This window comes from Mesoplodon bidens (assembly GCF_964165515.1).
Source record: "Mesoplodon bidens genome assembly, chromosome: 11".
In the NCBI taxonomy this organism is placed as follows: domain Eukaryota; kingdom Metazoa; phylum Chordata; class Mammalia; order Artiodactyla; family Ziphiidae; genus Mesoplodon; species Mesoplodon bidens.
Genome location: NC_138167.1, coordinates 16,842,905 through 16,858,505, shown reverse-complemented (window position 1 = coordinate 16,858,505; position 15,601 = coordinate 16,842,905). Strand labels below are relative to the sequence as shown.

Genomic DNA, 15,601 nt, shown 5'->3' with positions numbered 1-15,601 from the left:
GTATAAAAACAATTATTTTTATTTTTTGTAAAGGTAGAACCACCATCATTTTTCAATGACAAATTGGAAAAATATTTGTCCTATATATGAAACAGGATTAATATCCCTCTCTTATTATAAGTTCATGCAAATGATAGGAACGTCATTAAAACCCATTAGATGAACAAGTATGTGAACAAGCTGATCCTAATAGAGGGAATACAAAAGTTTATGAACATTCGAAAAACGTTGGATGTTAATAACATGTTATGTGTGAAATTACAAGATTTTTTAAAACGTTAAGAAGATTCATTGCTGGTTTGGGTGTAAGTGTAATAAGTCATCTCGTAGAGTTTGGAGAGAGTTTACACAAACTACAGGTAGTTATGCATTCTGTATCTACAGCTTTAAAAATATTTACTGCTTTTGATCCTGTGATTACTTTTCTGAGAATGTATCTTAAAGAAACTATCCACTACAAAAAAAAAACCTTTTATTAATAAGTTCATCATAGTATTAACCATGGTAGTGAAAATCTGGCAACTTTCTGACCAACAATAAGAAAATGGATTTAAAATTATGGTATAGCCACAAAATGAAACATGATGCAGCCATTTAAAAGTATTTCTACAAAGATTTTTAAATGCCATCAGAAAATAATTGTTTTAAAAGATACTGTGAGGAGACAAATTACTTTGCAGCTGCCAACAATATAAAATATGGATAGAAAACCTAATCACAATAGCATACGTTTTAGCTTTTATTGAAGGGTCAGGCACTCTCTCAGAGCTTTAAAGGGATTACCTCATTTATCCTCACATAAAGCCTATGAAGCATGCATTTTTTTATTCGTCCCATTGAATATGTGAAGAAATTGACAGAGGGATTAAGCAACTTGTCCCAAGTCTCTGAGCTAACTAGTAGGGTAGCGGGATTTGATAGCAGGCTGGCTCCTGGATCCATGCTTTTTAACACTACACTTGTTTTGTTTTTGTTAAAATATAACTAAATGTTTTCCGTAGTTTTATAAGTTTGAGGGCTTACTGGTCACCCTTATACTTTTCCATACTTCCCAAAGTTTGACTTAAAAAAAAATTTTTTTAAAGCATGACTTTTAATCGTAACACATGACCTTATTTGTTATATATATATATCTACATATCTATCTATCTATCTATATATATATATATCTTTGTTAGATATATATATCTAACAAATATAAATATATATATTTGTTAGATATATATCTTATCTATCTATCTATCTATATATATATATGAAATCTCAAAGTCAACTTGATTTTGTGTGGTCACACTCAGAGTCTGTATCTGGGGATTATCTGCACCCCCTATTTCCAGTTCTCTCTTCCTAGACGCGCTGGGAGCCTCTGGTCTCCCTTCTGGCTTGCTCATGGGGTCGCCACGGTTCAGGCCACAGTCCCGGGATCCCCATCCTGGAAGCGCGCTTTCTACCTGAGCCCGCGTCGCGGCAAACAGCTCCAGGGTGCAGTAGCCACGTTTTCAAAGTACGCGGGCCCCGAGTCTCCGGGACCCTCCCGGTGCCGCCCCACGAGGCCCCGCAGACCCCTAGCGGCCGCGACTCCCGGCTTCAGTCGCTGGCCGAGGAGGCCGGGCCTCACCCGGGAAAGCAGCGACCTTCCGAGAGGGAGGCGCCCGCGGAGAAAGCCCGGGGCTGGCAGGGCGAGGGGCGGCTCGACCCCGAGTCGGAGAGGCCGCCGGGGTTTGGGGTTTGGGGTTGGGGTCTGGGGACCAGCTCCGGCTGCCCGCGGGCCTGGAGTGGTGCTCCTCGGGGGTCGCGCACAGAGCCTCGGAGGCACCAGCCCTCTGGGCTGACCATCCTTTCTCAGATCAGGACAGTTGACGAAAACAATGGTTCTTTCATGTTGACTGACCCCTGATAAAAACGAGTGTTAATTACAGAGGGTTGCCCGGGACAAAATTTACGGCTTGAGGAGTTCTTGTGGCGTGAGTGTATTTTAAACACGTTATCTCCTTGAGACTTTGTGATCTCTTTGGTCGGGAACAAGCGTGAGGGGAACTGATTGTAAACCCGTGGGAAGCCAAAGCCCCACTTTCGGGGGGCAAGGGTTAAAGGTCGCCCTTCGGGAGCGCGGCGACTGGTCCAGAGGAGTCACCAGGTTTCCCCGGGGCACTGGGGCGATTATTCGGCTTGAGCTTGCGTTGCTCAGGCGAGACATTCCCACGCAAGGATACAGCCTGGCAGCCGTTTCCTCCGTGTGGAATGAGCCCTTCCTTTCCCCGGTCCGCTCAGGGGGAAAATGGTGAAACCCCCAAATCCTCTTCTTTATGTGGTTAATACAAGGGCGCATTCAGAGCCTGGGGTAAAAAAAAAAAAATTACAAGTGCAAGTGACCTTGCGTGTTTTAACGTTGGGAAACTCGACTCTGGGGATAACGGAATCGTAGATTGTTAAGTTTCGGCGTCTAATGAATTGGGGAGACGCACATTACTTGTAAAATCCTTGTCTCGCGCGCCCCAAGTTTGCCGCTCCGCGGCGGAAAGCTGGGCCGAGCGGGGGTGGGGAGGGTCTCCAGTCCCAGGCGCGGCGTTCGCTCGGGGCTTCTTCCCAGTTTCCTGCCTCGGAGTCGCCGCGTCCGCCCCAGCCCAGAGCAGTTTGTGCAATTGAGAAACTCGATAGGAGGCAGCAGCTGATCTCCCACTACCCTAAAAATAATCCGCTCGGCGCCCGGCGTGCTTCGGCCAGGGGAGGAAACGCTGCCTTCGGAGTAAGTGAGTCCGTGTCTTCTACATAAATAGCGTTTCAGAATTTTACAGAAAACTCTCTAGCTGTCGATTTTGATCTAATCTTTCGGCAACTAGAAGGCTGCCGCGCACTCTCGCGGCGCTTCGCCTTTGCCGTCGCTATTTCTAGGATGAAGGGACCGGGCCCCAGCCGGGGAAGAGAGGGCGTGGAGATCAGGTTTCCAGCTTTACTTAGAAAACTCTGGTCGGCTCCTGCTTAAACCAACTGGATGTAGTGAAAGGAGTTATTACATTTTTTTTCCCTCTCAGACATTTCCGTCTTGTTCATGAGGTAACTTTCCATCTGCTTAATTTGTGTTCCTCTTTGATTTATAGGAGTTCTGCGTCCTGCTTTGAAATTTACACTTAAGACAGTGTAGGAAGCCGGTGTTTCGAAGGTAGTGCAAGTGCGCCAGTAGGGGTTTGAAGCAGCGTCAAGCGATTGCCCAAGGTATTTATTTGTTACTTTATTTGTCCAGTGTGGGATAAAAAAAAAAAAGAATCACTGGAGTGTCTGTGTAAGAAATCTTATCTGCTGAGTTGTTCCAACATTTCCTTTGGTATGCAGTAGAACTTCGATGGGTGCTTCAGATCAGGCACTAAATCAGAAGTCGGGACTTTTTCGCTTGTGATTTCCTACTTGGATCTGTCATTCATACATAGATAGACAAACAGATGTCTTTTACTTCGTATTTTATGAACCATGGACTGAATAACTTCAAATAACTTAATTACATTTGTTTTCCTAAGTGATCTGATCCTGAACATACCCTAGATGATGATAAAGCCTTGAGTAAGTTCTTTAAAATGTTGTGTTTGTGTCTCACAACAGAATTTGGTTAATCTCTGAATAACTGAAGAATGAGTTATTTTGTGTGTGAGAATGCAAGCTTTTTATATTGCATTTAGCATGTTTTCTTCAGGTGTTTCCAGCATGTTAAATTCTCTGGGATTGCTGTTCCATCAGAACTGATGCTGTCTGCTGGGTGAACAGAAAAGAGTGCTAGTTTTCACTTATTTACTTTATATTCATCAACTGAATCCAAATGTTATAAATCCTGAGGGTGTGGAACTTCACCCAATACATTTCAAGGCGTAAGAATACTGAGGGTAGTATTCTTGCCGTGAAATCATAAGTTTGGTCATCAAGGAATATTTTTGTTTTACGTTTTCTACTCTACAGATCATCCCTAGAATCGAAGTTTCACTTTTGGTGTTTGTCTTTAAAGTTCATTCAGTCAAATTCTCCAGCCCTATCAGCTATCATAAACAGTGGAACATCTTTCTGTGGGTTTATGCTTGTGGGGAGAAAAATGTCATATCTTCCTATCTGGCCTCCTTCCCTCTCCCTCCCCCTGGATGCTGGGGCCTCTGTCAGTGTTGGCTGAACTAGGCAGCTCCAGAAGGGGTGGGGCTGTAGGTGTCATGTGACAGCATTTATCCAGCAAGAGCAGCAATTTATACCCTTCCCAAAGCATTCCCAACTTAACTTGGGTTCTGGGAGGGAAACCCTGAATGACAATTGGAGATTTAAGAATTAGTTGAAAAATCCTGATTGAATACAACGCCTCAGGTGAACACAAACAATGTCAACAGATCTGCAATAAGTTTACTTTTTCCCTCTTTTTGTCCGTGTTGGGTTGTAGTAAGGGCTGGTTATTAGAATGTGCTGCATAAGGCTGGGTGTTGGGGAGGAGAAGGCTAAGGGGTAAGGGGAAAAGGATAGAGGAAGAGGCAGAATAAAAGCAAAAGGAGGGATGCAGAGAGAGACAGTGAACAGGCTGGGAGCCAAGGGGAAATGTGAGGTTAAGAGTATGGTAGAAAAACATCATTCTGAAGTTTTTACTTTACCAGTATGAAAGTATGCACTTTAGTGCCATTATGTCATTGTATATTTCCCTGTCTTTTGGATCATAACCTTTGCAGTATACCAAGAATGTTTGGGATACCTTTACATTATACCAAGAATGTTTGGGATTAATCTAGTCTGATTTATATAGCCTAAGACCACAGGGACTGTTTCTGTTATGTGCACTGCTGAACTCCTAATGCCCAGTGCATGGTCAGCATCAAGAAGTATTTTTACACTTAATTGATTAATGGCCTAAAGTCCCAGACATCAAGTGCATGGCTCAAAATATTCTTTTACTTTTTCAGGTTGTTGTACTTTTCTGATATTTTCTTTCCACAGTTACATATCCAAAGGTTACTTAATTGGTAGGTTTCAGGATTGATTAAATACCAGGCAGGCAGTGCTTATCGTTAATGAAGTATATATATGTTTTGCAAATTCAGATTATATTTTAGCATCTGGCTCAGTGATCATGATGAAATATCAAGGTTTATAAATGTAGCCAATTGGAATACTATAACTTTTGATAAGATTATAAAACTAGCTAAAGTAAAAATTATTTTCCGGCTTGTTCTAGGAAACAGTTTATACATGTCTTTCAAATAAGAGTGAACTTAAAGTTTCCTTTTATCACTTCTATTAAGTAAAGGATGTAGTCTTAAAAATTCCATTACAAGCTATTATTTTTCAGTTTCTGTTTTCTTCATTTTTACCAGAAATACATCTAACATACAATTATAAACTCAGAACTTCCATTTTACTGCTAGTTTAAAAATCTCAAGTCCTTTTAAAAATTCCCTTATCTAGTTTAGAACCTTAACAGTTGGTAAGGATTTGGCAAGTATATAACTTCATCTTGAGTTTTTAAAAAAATATAACATTTTTTTAAAAACATGAAAAAAGGTCTTGACTAGAGGACATAAGAAAAAAAAAGTCTTACCAGAAATAATATGAGAGGAATTCCATATGACCACTTACAGACTGTTAATACACAGACTTTCTAACTAGTTGTTCTATTCATATGTTTTATAAAATTTTTGTTTAAAATTTGATTTCTCCAATAGTTTTCCTACTGTTGCCAGTCTTTTCTGTATAACACATTTTGTTTTTTTCTAGGAAAAAATATGATTCGTGACCATTACTAAATCAATTATCAATGAAAGGGAAGAGAGAAAAGGTACTATTTTAGTTATCTAAACCTTTGCCAAGCTTGAATAACCTAACTCAGAATCCAAGGTGACATAAGTATGGAAAAGAAACAAAGTCCAGTGAGGTTGAAAGCTTAAACTGCTGCTTATTTTAATATGAATAGAGAAGAGATTGCTTTAAAAAAAGCAATGATGTGATGGCGTGGGATGAACATAGTTTATAGTCAGACACATGTCTGTGGATTCTGGCTACTCTACTGGTTGGCAAGTTATTGAACCTCTCTGAACATCAATAGCATCCTCTGTAAAATATGAAGAGCTCCACAAACATTGCTTCATTGTTCTGAGGGCTTAAATAATGTTTACAAAGTTCCCAGAATTTAGTAGGTGCAAAATAAATAGTAGACATTATAAAAGAAGTTTTCCGAATGCTAAAACTCTTGCTGGCATTTCACATTTGATGAGATAGACCCTCGCTCTTACACCATGTTTCAGCACAGCAGTAAGAATTCATTGAAAATGTTGTAAGTCAGAGCTTGTCACTCCTCTGATCTCCACCCTCTCAGTGGCTCCATTTCATTCAGAGTAGAAGCCAGAATCCCAACAATGGCTAAGAAAACCGTGTGTAATCCTGACCTCTGTTTCTTCTCTAAGCTTGTCTACTTCTCCTCTAATGGAATAGAGCTTTCCAATAAAAAAGCATCCTTTGTTTCAAAACTTGAGTAGGGTGCATTTCATGTAAGAATAGGCTGTGACCCTGGGACCTGAGTAGTTTCATTAACTTGTCACTTGAATTATATTTAAGTAGTCTTAAACACTTGATTTTTCTGTTGTTCAGAAAAAGGCTGTATGCTGGTTGCCTCTGAGTTGGTCTCTTTGTATTACTATTTCCTGCAATGAATGAAATGTTGCAGTAAATTGTGTCCAGCTGAAGTTGTTTGTGAAAGCATTTTCAATGAATGACCATGGGAAAGGATTTGATATTACACCATTTTGACTTTTCAGTCAGTTTCATTTTTCCCCCTTTTTCTTGATAAACAACCATTTTTGTTTTTTGATTATTTATTTAGACAAACACTACTTTGAGCTACCACTATTGGTAGATATCAAATATTATGTATTTTCCAAATTAAACTGGAATATTTTAATCTGGAAAAAAAACCTATTGAAAAGTGGACCTTATGGAAGGTATAAGGCCTTTATAAGTAAATCTTGAATAACTTTGGCATAGAGTTTTCTATTTCCTCAACTGCAAAAATAAAGGGGGTTAATTTTATGATATAACACCTCTTTAAGGCTATAATTTAATGAAGGAGAATTTCATAATAAGAGGCTTTTCCTCCCTTCTCTCCCTTTTAGAGTAAACTATATAAGAAGACATGAGCCTTTCATTCTGTGGTAACAATATTTCTTCATATAATATCTACGATGGTGTGTTGCAAAATCCCTGTTTTGTGGATGCCCTCAACTTGGTCCCTCACGTCTTCCTGTTGTTTATCACTTTTCCAATATTGTTTATTGGTAAGTAACCTACTGTCCTACAGTTCATCACCTAGTGTTTATAAGAAGAGTCTTGTTAATGGCTGAGATTTGGTATAATGTTGATGTAATTTCTCCAGCACGAGAACTAGCATGTAAGTCTATGGGAAAAGAACAAGCAAGTATTTTGTTTTCCAATTACTTATGTTTTTGGCATTTGATATTCTATAGATAAAGTAGAAGTCACATGCCTTCTTAGAAATGGACTTCAAGTAGCAGCAGTTTTTTAAAAAGAGGAAAAGAGAATTATATGAGATAGATCAAAAGTATTTGGTGAGTGCTTGCTTTGTGCTAGGTGAAGAGAATGAAAAATCGGTAAAACACAGTACTTGCCTGGAATATTCACAGGAATTTTCCAGTGAAACAAGTGTGTCAGAAAGTGAAGAGAAATGCCAACACCACCTTGTAAGCACATTTACAGATACAGGAACAAATTATCCTGGGCGTTTGCCTGCCAGAGCAACTAACTCTCTTTGGGGCTGGTGGGGACAATGCATAGAGTGACATGTTTAGGGACTTGAAAGATACAGAGCGTGCAAGTAAAAAATAGGGTGTGTTTCAGGTAGAAAGAGTACATGTGCAAACTATTTAGGAAGAAGGTAAAAATATAGTTTTCCCTATTATTTTGCAGTTTACATATATATATATCCACACAAAATACAATTATTTAGAGCGATTATGTATAATTTGTATAACTTTTCCAAAACAACCAAAATAGACTTTTTAGCATTTTTAAATTATAAAATATTTTTCATATATAAAAATGACAGAGGTTAATGTAATAAACATTTATTGACTTTACCACACTCACTTTAAGGAATCTAAAAGTATGAATACCGTTTCCTGATCCTCTTCCTCTTCCTGCATCCTATGTTCCTGTCCTTTCAAAAGAGGTAACCACTATTTTGAATTTGGTGCTTAATATTCCCATGCATGATTTTGCTCATAAAAATAAATGAGAAAACAATCAGACTGTTTTGTTAAGAAAGCAAGCATAGGGGCTTCCCTGGTGGCGCAGTGATTGAGAGTCCGCCTGACGATGCAGGGGACACGGGTTCGTGCCCCGGTCTGGGAGGATCCCACATGCCGTGGAGTGGCTGGGCCTGTGAGCCATGGCCGCTGAGCCTGCGCGTCCGGAGCCTGTGCTCTGCAACTGGAGAGGCCACAAGAGTGAGAGGCCCGTGTACCGCAAAAAAAAAAAAAAAAAAAAAAAAAGCAAGCATAATTTAAGGATCCGCTTTAAAAAAGTTTAAAAATAATTTGTATGCTTTTACTTCTTCATTGAACAAGTCTTAATTGAGGGATTACTATGTGCCTAGCATTCTAACAGTGACCAAAGGGTTTCTGTTATATGACATATATTATGTAGAGACCAACATAACTCTTGGTACATAGTTATTCATGTCAAACAAATTCATAGACGTTAAATATATTGGGACCAGGACTTCTTGTATGTGTGGTGGCATTTGTAGGACATTAAGAATGCCCTTTGGCCAAAAGTAGAACATTGTTTTTTATTGCAATTTTACAGTTAATAATTCCTTTTTGACATCCAATTAACTTATTGAGAGCAATTATTATTACAGTCCTGTTTGCATCTCTAGCAGGGAACAAAGAGGCTGGCAAAAGGGTATTTGAATCAAGTGGAATTGGAATTAACATTGTCAAAGGGAAATGGTGGAGAAAAATGCAGACTACTGATCCATAACATTGGCTACTTGAGTTAGTGAGAAATCATAAATAAATCTCAAAGAAGTATCAGGTATAAGGAAAATGACAATGTTGCAAAAAAAATACAGAGCTTGCCTGCAGGAATTTACAGCATAAATTCTAGTAGAATATGTGAAATGTAACTAATTTTCAAATAATGAACAACTAAGATATGAATCAGTATTCTTTTCAAAGAATGCTTTAGGGGTCCCTTTTGTCCAGAAATAACAGAAATTTCTTCCTTCAGTACTTTTAACGCACACCCCCATTCATTCTTGAAGTATGTGGGGTTTCTCTATAGTCAAAAAATTGAGAAAATAACGGTGACAGAAGAGACAAGAGTGGGGTCCTTTCTTAGCACCTCATATATGAGTTGACATTACTCTGTGTTTTTGAGGGGAAACCATCAAAATTTTACTAAAACGTAATCTGAGAACTAATTCTTTTCTTCAGTGAGGAACTAAGGGTGAACCTATAATGCTCTTGAGCCTCCTTAAAAGCTTGTCAATCAACAACGCTTTAGCTTTCTTTGAGAAAATACCACTAGCACTGCTGAATAGTGCTGGCCGGGTCATAGGTTATCATTTTTCTTGCATGATATGCATATGATTAAGAGTTGACTCAACCAATGGGTCCTATATTTCATCACCAAGAATGGGTTTTTTTTTCGGTCAATCCTCCCACAGATCCCATCTTTTGAAAGATTTGAGACTCCAAATTGCTTTTATTAATATCATCATTAATTTATTTTTCTTTTGAGTGAATCAGAGACCTGTTAGTAAGAGCTTAATGAGCATGAAATAACCAGGCTGTCATCCAGAGTTTGTGTTATTCCTAAGCAAGGCAACAAATGTTAACGTGTAAACCTAGGCAGTCTTGGAAAAATTAATTGAAGTTGTTCTTTTTTTTTTTTAACATAATGAAAATAGCCCAGGCTTTCTATTGCTATCCTAGAAAGGAATAAGGTTTCAGGACCCCCATGCCACCCAGCATATCACAATGTAAATTATTTCCATGATTCTAATTGATCCTTTGTTTACCTCTTTACCTTTTTCAGGGTGGGGGAGTCAAAGCTCAAAAGTACAAATTCATCACAATACGTGGCTTCATTTTCCTGGACACAACCTGAGATGGATTCTTACGTTTGCCCTCCTATTTGTGCATGTGTGTGAAATAGCAGAAGGCATCGTTTCAGATTCGTAAGTGACTCCACTTAGTTAATGGGGTTATGCAATCCTAGTGGGTATGTTGCTATGGATAGCAGTTAAGAGTGTAACGTACCAAGTCAGCCTTAACTGTTTGGTTATAACTTATTAGGCGCCACAGATGTCACCCACTTTATACGATAAACATGCATCTTGTCTGTATTTTTGTGGTGCTGCATCCTTTCTCTGATAATACAAGTTCAGATCTCTGGGGCTTGTGCTCATTGCTGTGTTTTCTGTTTCTTTGCTCCTTTGTCTACAAAGCCCTGGCAGAAAGTTCTCTCTTTTTAAACATTTTGACGTTTACCTTATCTTTCAAACTAGATATAAATAGCAAGAAGAATTGTCTATTTTAACATATAGCTCCAATGGTTATATATTTATGTATAAATATATATACCAAGTTCTCAGATATTTCAATTTACTTTGTAAAATAGCAAAGATAGATGAGGCAGACATTAAAGGAGTCTGAGAACCAGTGAGGATACAGCTACAAATTGAGGCAAAGCACATAACTATTTCAAAATCAGGATTTGTCATGAAACCCCTATTTTTGAAGGAATTTTGTCATTCTTATAAAAGAAGAAGTTTGTATTAGGCAGTTAGAATGTAATAAATTCCATTGAACTTGAACATAATGTGGGAGAAATATTTTTATCACACAGTAACAGAAAATAAACTCAAGTAATAAGAAAATTTCAATTATGAAATTACACTAAATGGTATATCTTTCATTGAAGAATTGATTTGAAAAGGTCTTTTAAGTCTAAAAAAGAAAGTTTTGAAAATCATTTTCCTCTTATCGAATAAGAACCTCTCCTGAGGTTTATGTTTTTCTGTTGCAGTTAACAAGGAATGAAACTTCAAGAGTTTTATCATGGAGCCATCTATTTTGTAATGTTTTATGACAGTTCTTTGCATATATGTGCACATCTTAGTTTCTGATTAGAAGGAAAATCGGAGACCCTAAGATATGTCGCCTCTCCAAGCATTTAGAAGCTTATTGGCTGTTATTGAGAATTGCTTACAACTCTTTGGCATTTTTGTATTAGCATATCCAATTCTAGTCTTCATTTTTTTATTCCCTTAACATACAGGCTAACTCTCCATGTTTTTATGTACTTGTATATAGTGGAAGTCCCATGTGTCCTGAAAGCTTGATATCGTGTGGGCAAGGATGAGTCCTCCTTTCCAGCCTCATGGTTGATGTGTAGATTCAGTCAGAGACTTAAGACAGAGGCTGAGCTAATAATGAGGACATGTGCTAATGACGGAAACTTTTTTTATAGCCGTAGTGATATAAGAGACCCATGCTAAAAACAAGCAGAAATACACCTTTGATCTTGTGCTACCCTCTCCCATTCTTTTGCTGCAGACTCTTCTCATTCCCCTTTTCATCCAGGAGTCTCCAAAAGACATCTTCCAGTTACTTCTGAACCCAAAGATTTTGTTTGCTTTCTCTCATGCCTTGTCCTATTCTGGAAACTGCTTCTACAAGTATCCCAGAGAACATTAATGATGCCTTCATGGACATCTTTTCCTCTTTAACATACTTATTATATTTGGCACTGCTGATCATGCCTTCTTTCCTTCTTTCTTTTTTTTTTAACAAAATTTTAAGAACTGTTTTTTACCTAAAATATCACAAATGCCCATTATAATCAGTGAAACAATGCGCAGGCTTTCCTGATTGAATATTTGATTGTCTTTTTTAGTAATACAAATATCAAAGCTATTAATTTTTCTTTTGAAACATCCTGTTTTGCACCGGTTTTCCTAAGAAGTATTCTCTTTTTTATTTCTATCTAAATAATTTGTGATTCTGGTGGAGATACTCTCCTAGGTCTAGGAATCATTTTCAGTTTGCTCTTTAATATGATTTGATTGGTTTATTATTAGAGCATATAATTTATTAAATGAATACCTTCTGGGACATTAACATCTTCATTATAGTCAAATATTTCATCATTTTATAAGTAATTAATGAGTATTAAGAAATAATATATATTCTTTATAGGAGACAAAATTTTATTGAGTTTACTCATTGGATTGCTACAGTCCTGTGTGTTCATTATTTTTATATTATTTAATCCATCAAATTCAAAAGGTGTAAATTAAAATCTTCACTATTGTTGTGTTTTCACTTAGGTTTTCATTTCTATCATTTTCTCTTTTTTTGAAATTGTTCTTTTGTTTTCTGTGCTATATAGTTTTTGGTTTTCTCTCTAACTTTCTGACTAAATATTTTCTCCTATAATAGGATATTTATGCTTCTACCAAAACACTTAAGTCTGCAAATCTTTCTCTAAAAATAATAGAGGTTAAAGGAAACAATAGGGTTTTGGGACACTCAAAAAATATACTACATTGTAAGTAGAGCAGTTAGAATGTGATAGAAATCTTAATAAAAATACTAGTATGGTTAAGAAACATATTAAATTCCTAATAAAGAAATAAAGTAAATATAACCCTACTGTAGCTTCTGCTGTCTTTATTAATCCTTTATTGTTGCCTCCCTTACTGTTTGTTATTCTTTTTCTAACTTCTTGAATTGACTACTTAATTTATTATTATAATAATTTCTTATTGAATATGTTTAAGATTATAATTTTCTTCTGGGTATGGTTTTGACCACTTTTCATAGGCCTTTATGGGTAGTGTGCTCATTTTTAAATTTTCTAAATATTAAGTGGCCTTTTGATTCTTTCTTTGCTTCAATAATTAAAGAGTATTAGAAGCATTTCTTAATTTCCGTAACGATGAACTATTTATTTCCTACTTTTTCTCTTTGATTATTTGAACTGTTTCTGGGAGGAAGTGGGTGGTTTTTAAGCCTGCTCTTACGCTACCATAGTACAATCACAATTTCATTACCCTCTTTGTATTAATAACTCCAAACGTCCCTGATTATGTTCCAGATCTCCACGTACACTTGCCTTTTAGGCATCTTCTTTTGCATGTTTATTAGACACCTTCACATTCCATACATTCCTCTCTCCAATGGGCTCTTCCTCTTAAAATCTTATCACCATCTGCCCAAGCACCCTGGGAACTGTTCTCTACATCTCCATCACCATCACACTTATACCTTAACGCTAAGTCCTGTTCATTTTGACAGCCTTTTCCAAGTGAACATATGACTTTAAACATACAATTAAAGCTACTCATAATTTGGTATTCTACCAATATTAAATTACAGTTACTTTGGAGCATAAGTTAAATGGTTTAAAGTAAGCCTGTAACATACCTGCAAAACACCTTCCTAACTCATACATGCAAATTACTTCTCCATGTAAAGTTCTCATCACTCTAACCTCTAAGTTACCCTGCTCCAGAAGTGACTTCTCTAAGGCTTACTGTGGTCCAAAGAGAAGGAAGAAAAAGACTGTCAAAAGACTGTATTATCTCCTTCATGTTACTGCTGCCAAAGCTCAACTCAGGCTTTCATCATCTCTCACCTGGCCTCTCCCCATAGTTTACTAACTACTTTCCTTCTTCTGTGTCTCTCCCCTCACCTCAGACACGCACAGTACCTACCAACTCCATCATCCACACTACTACCAGATTGATCTAACTCTAAAATCCTAATCTTATTCTACCACTTTCCTGTTAAACTATTTCTGTTTTCTGCAAGATTAGATTTTAGCTCCTTACCATGGCATACAATGCCTTTCATAATACAACTGATCTCAAACTTACTACTTAAGGAACATTAAACTACTTGGAATTTTACACATTCTGTTCCCTGTTTTTTAAGTGCTCTTCCACCGCTTTCCTGAGTAGTGGCTTCCTTTTTATATTTCAATTCTCATTGTCAACTATACCTTTTCTGAAATGACCTTCCCAAATCTTCCTCTTTCCTTCACTCTTGAACTATTTACTTCCTTCTCTATACCGTTTGTGTACCAATATATTTCAATAATTTGAGAAAATGTAAATGTTTAACTGTATGGCATTATTAATACAAATGGACTTGAGGGCTGTCTACCATGCACATCTGTCCTGGCATATTTCCAATCCACCTGAAGCTCTTTATTGCCCTCAGAACGAAGTCTCATGTCCTTGCAGTCACACTGAATTTCTTGTAGTAGTATCCTCGGACGTATCTAGACCCTCTGTCTGGAATAGTCTTCTTCTACTTCCTCTGAGGAGCAATTCCTCTTCTTAAGGTCTCAGTTTAGAAGTCACTCCTTTCTCAAGGCTTTCTCTGTCTCAGGCACTAGCCTTACATGCATTCCCATTCCCTTCACCTGTGTTATAATTCCCTATTTCCTATTGTTCTTCTCAATAGACTCTAGACTTTGTGACCACAGACACTATATCTTGTCTTGTTCACTGTTGCATCCCACAATCTAATAGTGTCTGGACCAGCAAACACATATGTGTTGAATGAATTAATGAAAATGGAGAAGCCACTGAAGGCCATAAAGTTTGGGAAAACTATCAAAAGAATAAATGTACTTTAACATACAGTAGAGTTCATATTCAGCTGATTGTTTTTATTTGCTTCAGGTGTTAAATTATTTCAGCAGTTCTGCCCTTCAGTATAGGAATTGTTACACATTTGCTTTTGTTGTAAGCATTGTAACATCTTGTTTAGCTGTATTTACCCAACCCTCCATGTGAGGGCAAGTCTTTTCAGCAGAATTATGTCTCCCAATGTAATCTTCCTTGTATGTTCTCGTAGCATTCTGTATATAAAATACCTCATTCTGTATTTTAAATATTGCTAAGAGAACGTTTTAATGAAAAAGTTGGAAACAAAATGTGACGCTGTCTGGAACCATCAGCTGTAGACACTGATACTGTCCCGCTCTCTGTAGACGGCGCGAGTCGCGGCATCTCCACCTCTTCATGCCGGCCGTGATGGGATTTGTTGCCACTACAACATCAATAGTATATTATCATAATATTGAAACATCAAATTTTCCTAAATTACTTTTAGGTAAGTATGATCCAAGTGTTGTAATTGTTGTTTTTTCCCCAAAGAGCTATTTGTTTTTCTTTTTCCTCATGGTAAATTCTCTCAGCAAGGGTAGGGATTGGAAGGCATGAGAAAACCATAATAATTAATTCTTCTTTATTCTCCCATTAAATGTGGAGATGAAGTAACTTGAGTTATTATAGGCTGTGAAAACTCTATCCCCTCAGGACATCTCATGAGCAAGTCACCCCAGCTAGTTCTTCATGTTTCTGCTTCTGGTTTGGAGGCCTGAGGCATTTTCCGAAGATCCAAGTCTTTCATGGATGCTGTGGGCATGTCACACTCTTCCTAGAATTGCTGTTGAGGCATCGGGGGCCTCTCTGCAGTGGAGTGTGGTTCATTGCATGCTGAAAACTATACTCTCCTGAGAAGCAGCTGCCCCCAAATCATAGCCCCTCACA

General features: G+C 37.6%; 1 protein-coding gene across 1 annotated transcript in view; it reads left to right on the top strand.

Moving 5' to 3' along the window:
* The first annotated feature begins 3,124 nt into the window (after positions 1 to 3,124).
* Positions 3,125 to 15,601, top strand: part of ABCC9 (ATP binding cassette subfamily C member 9) — a 144,738-nt gene continuing 132,261 nt past the window's right edge. The window contains exons 1-5 of the mRNA XM_081250073.1: positions 3,125 to 3,213; positions 5,731 to 5,791; positions 7,122 to 7,283; positions 10,069 to 10,210; positions 15,040 to 15,161. Coding sequence (XP_081106199.1) covers positions 7,142 to 7,283; positions 10,069 to 10,210; positions 15,040 to 15,161 — 406 coding nt within the window. The 5' untranslated portion in view covers positions 3,125 to 3,213; positions 5,731 to 5,791; positions 7,122 to 7,141. The remainder of the gene's footprint in view (positions 3,214 to 5,730; positions 5,792 to 7,121; positions 7,284 to 10,068; positions 10,211 to 15,039; positions 15,162 to 15,601) is intronic.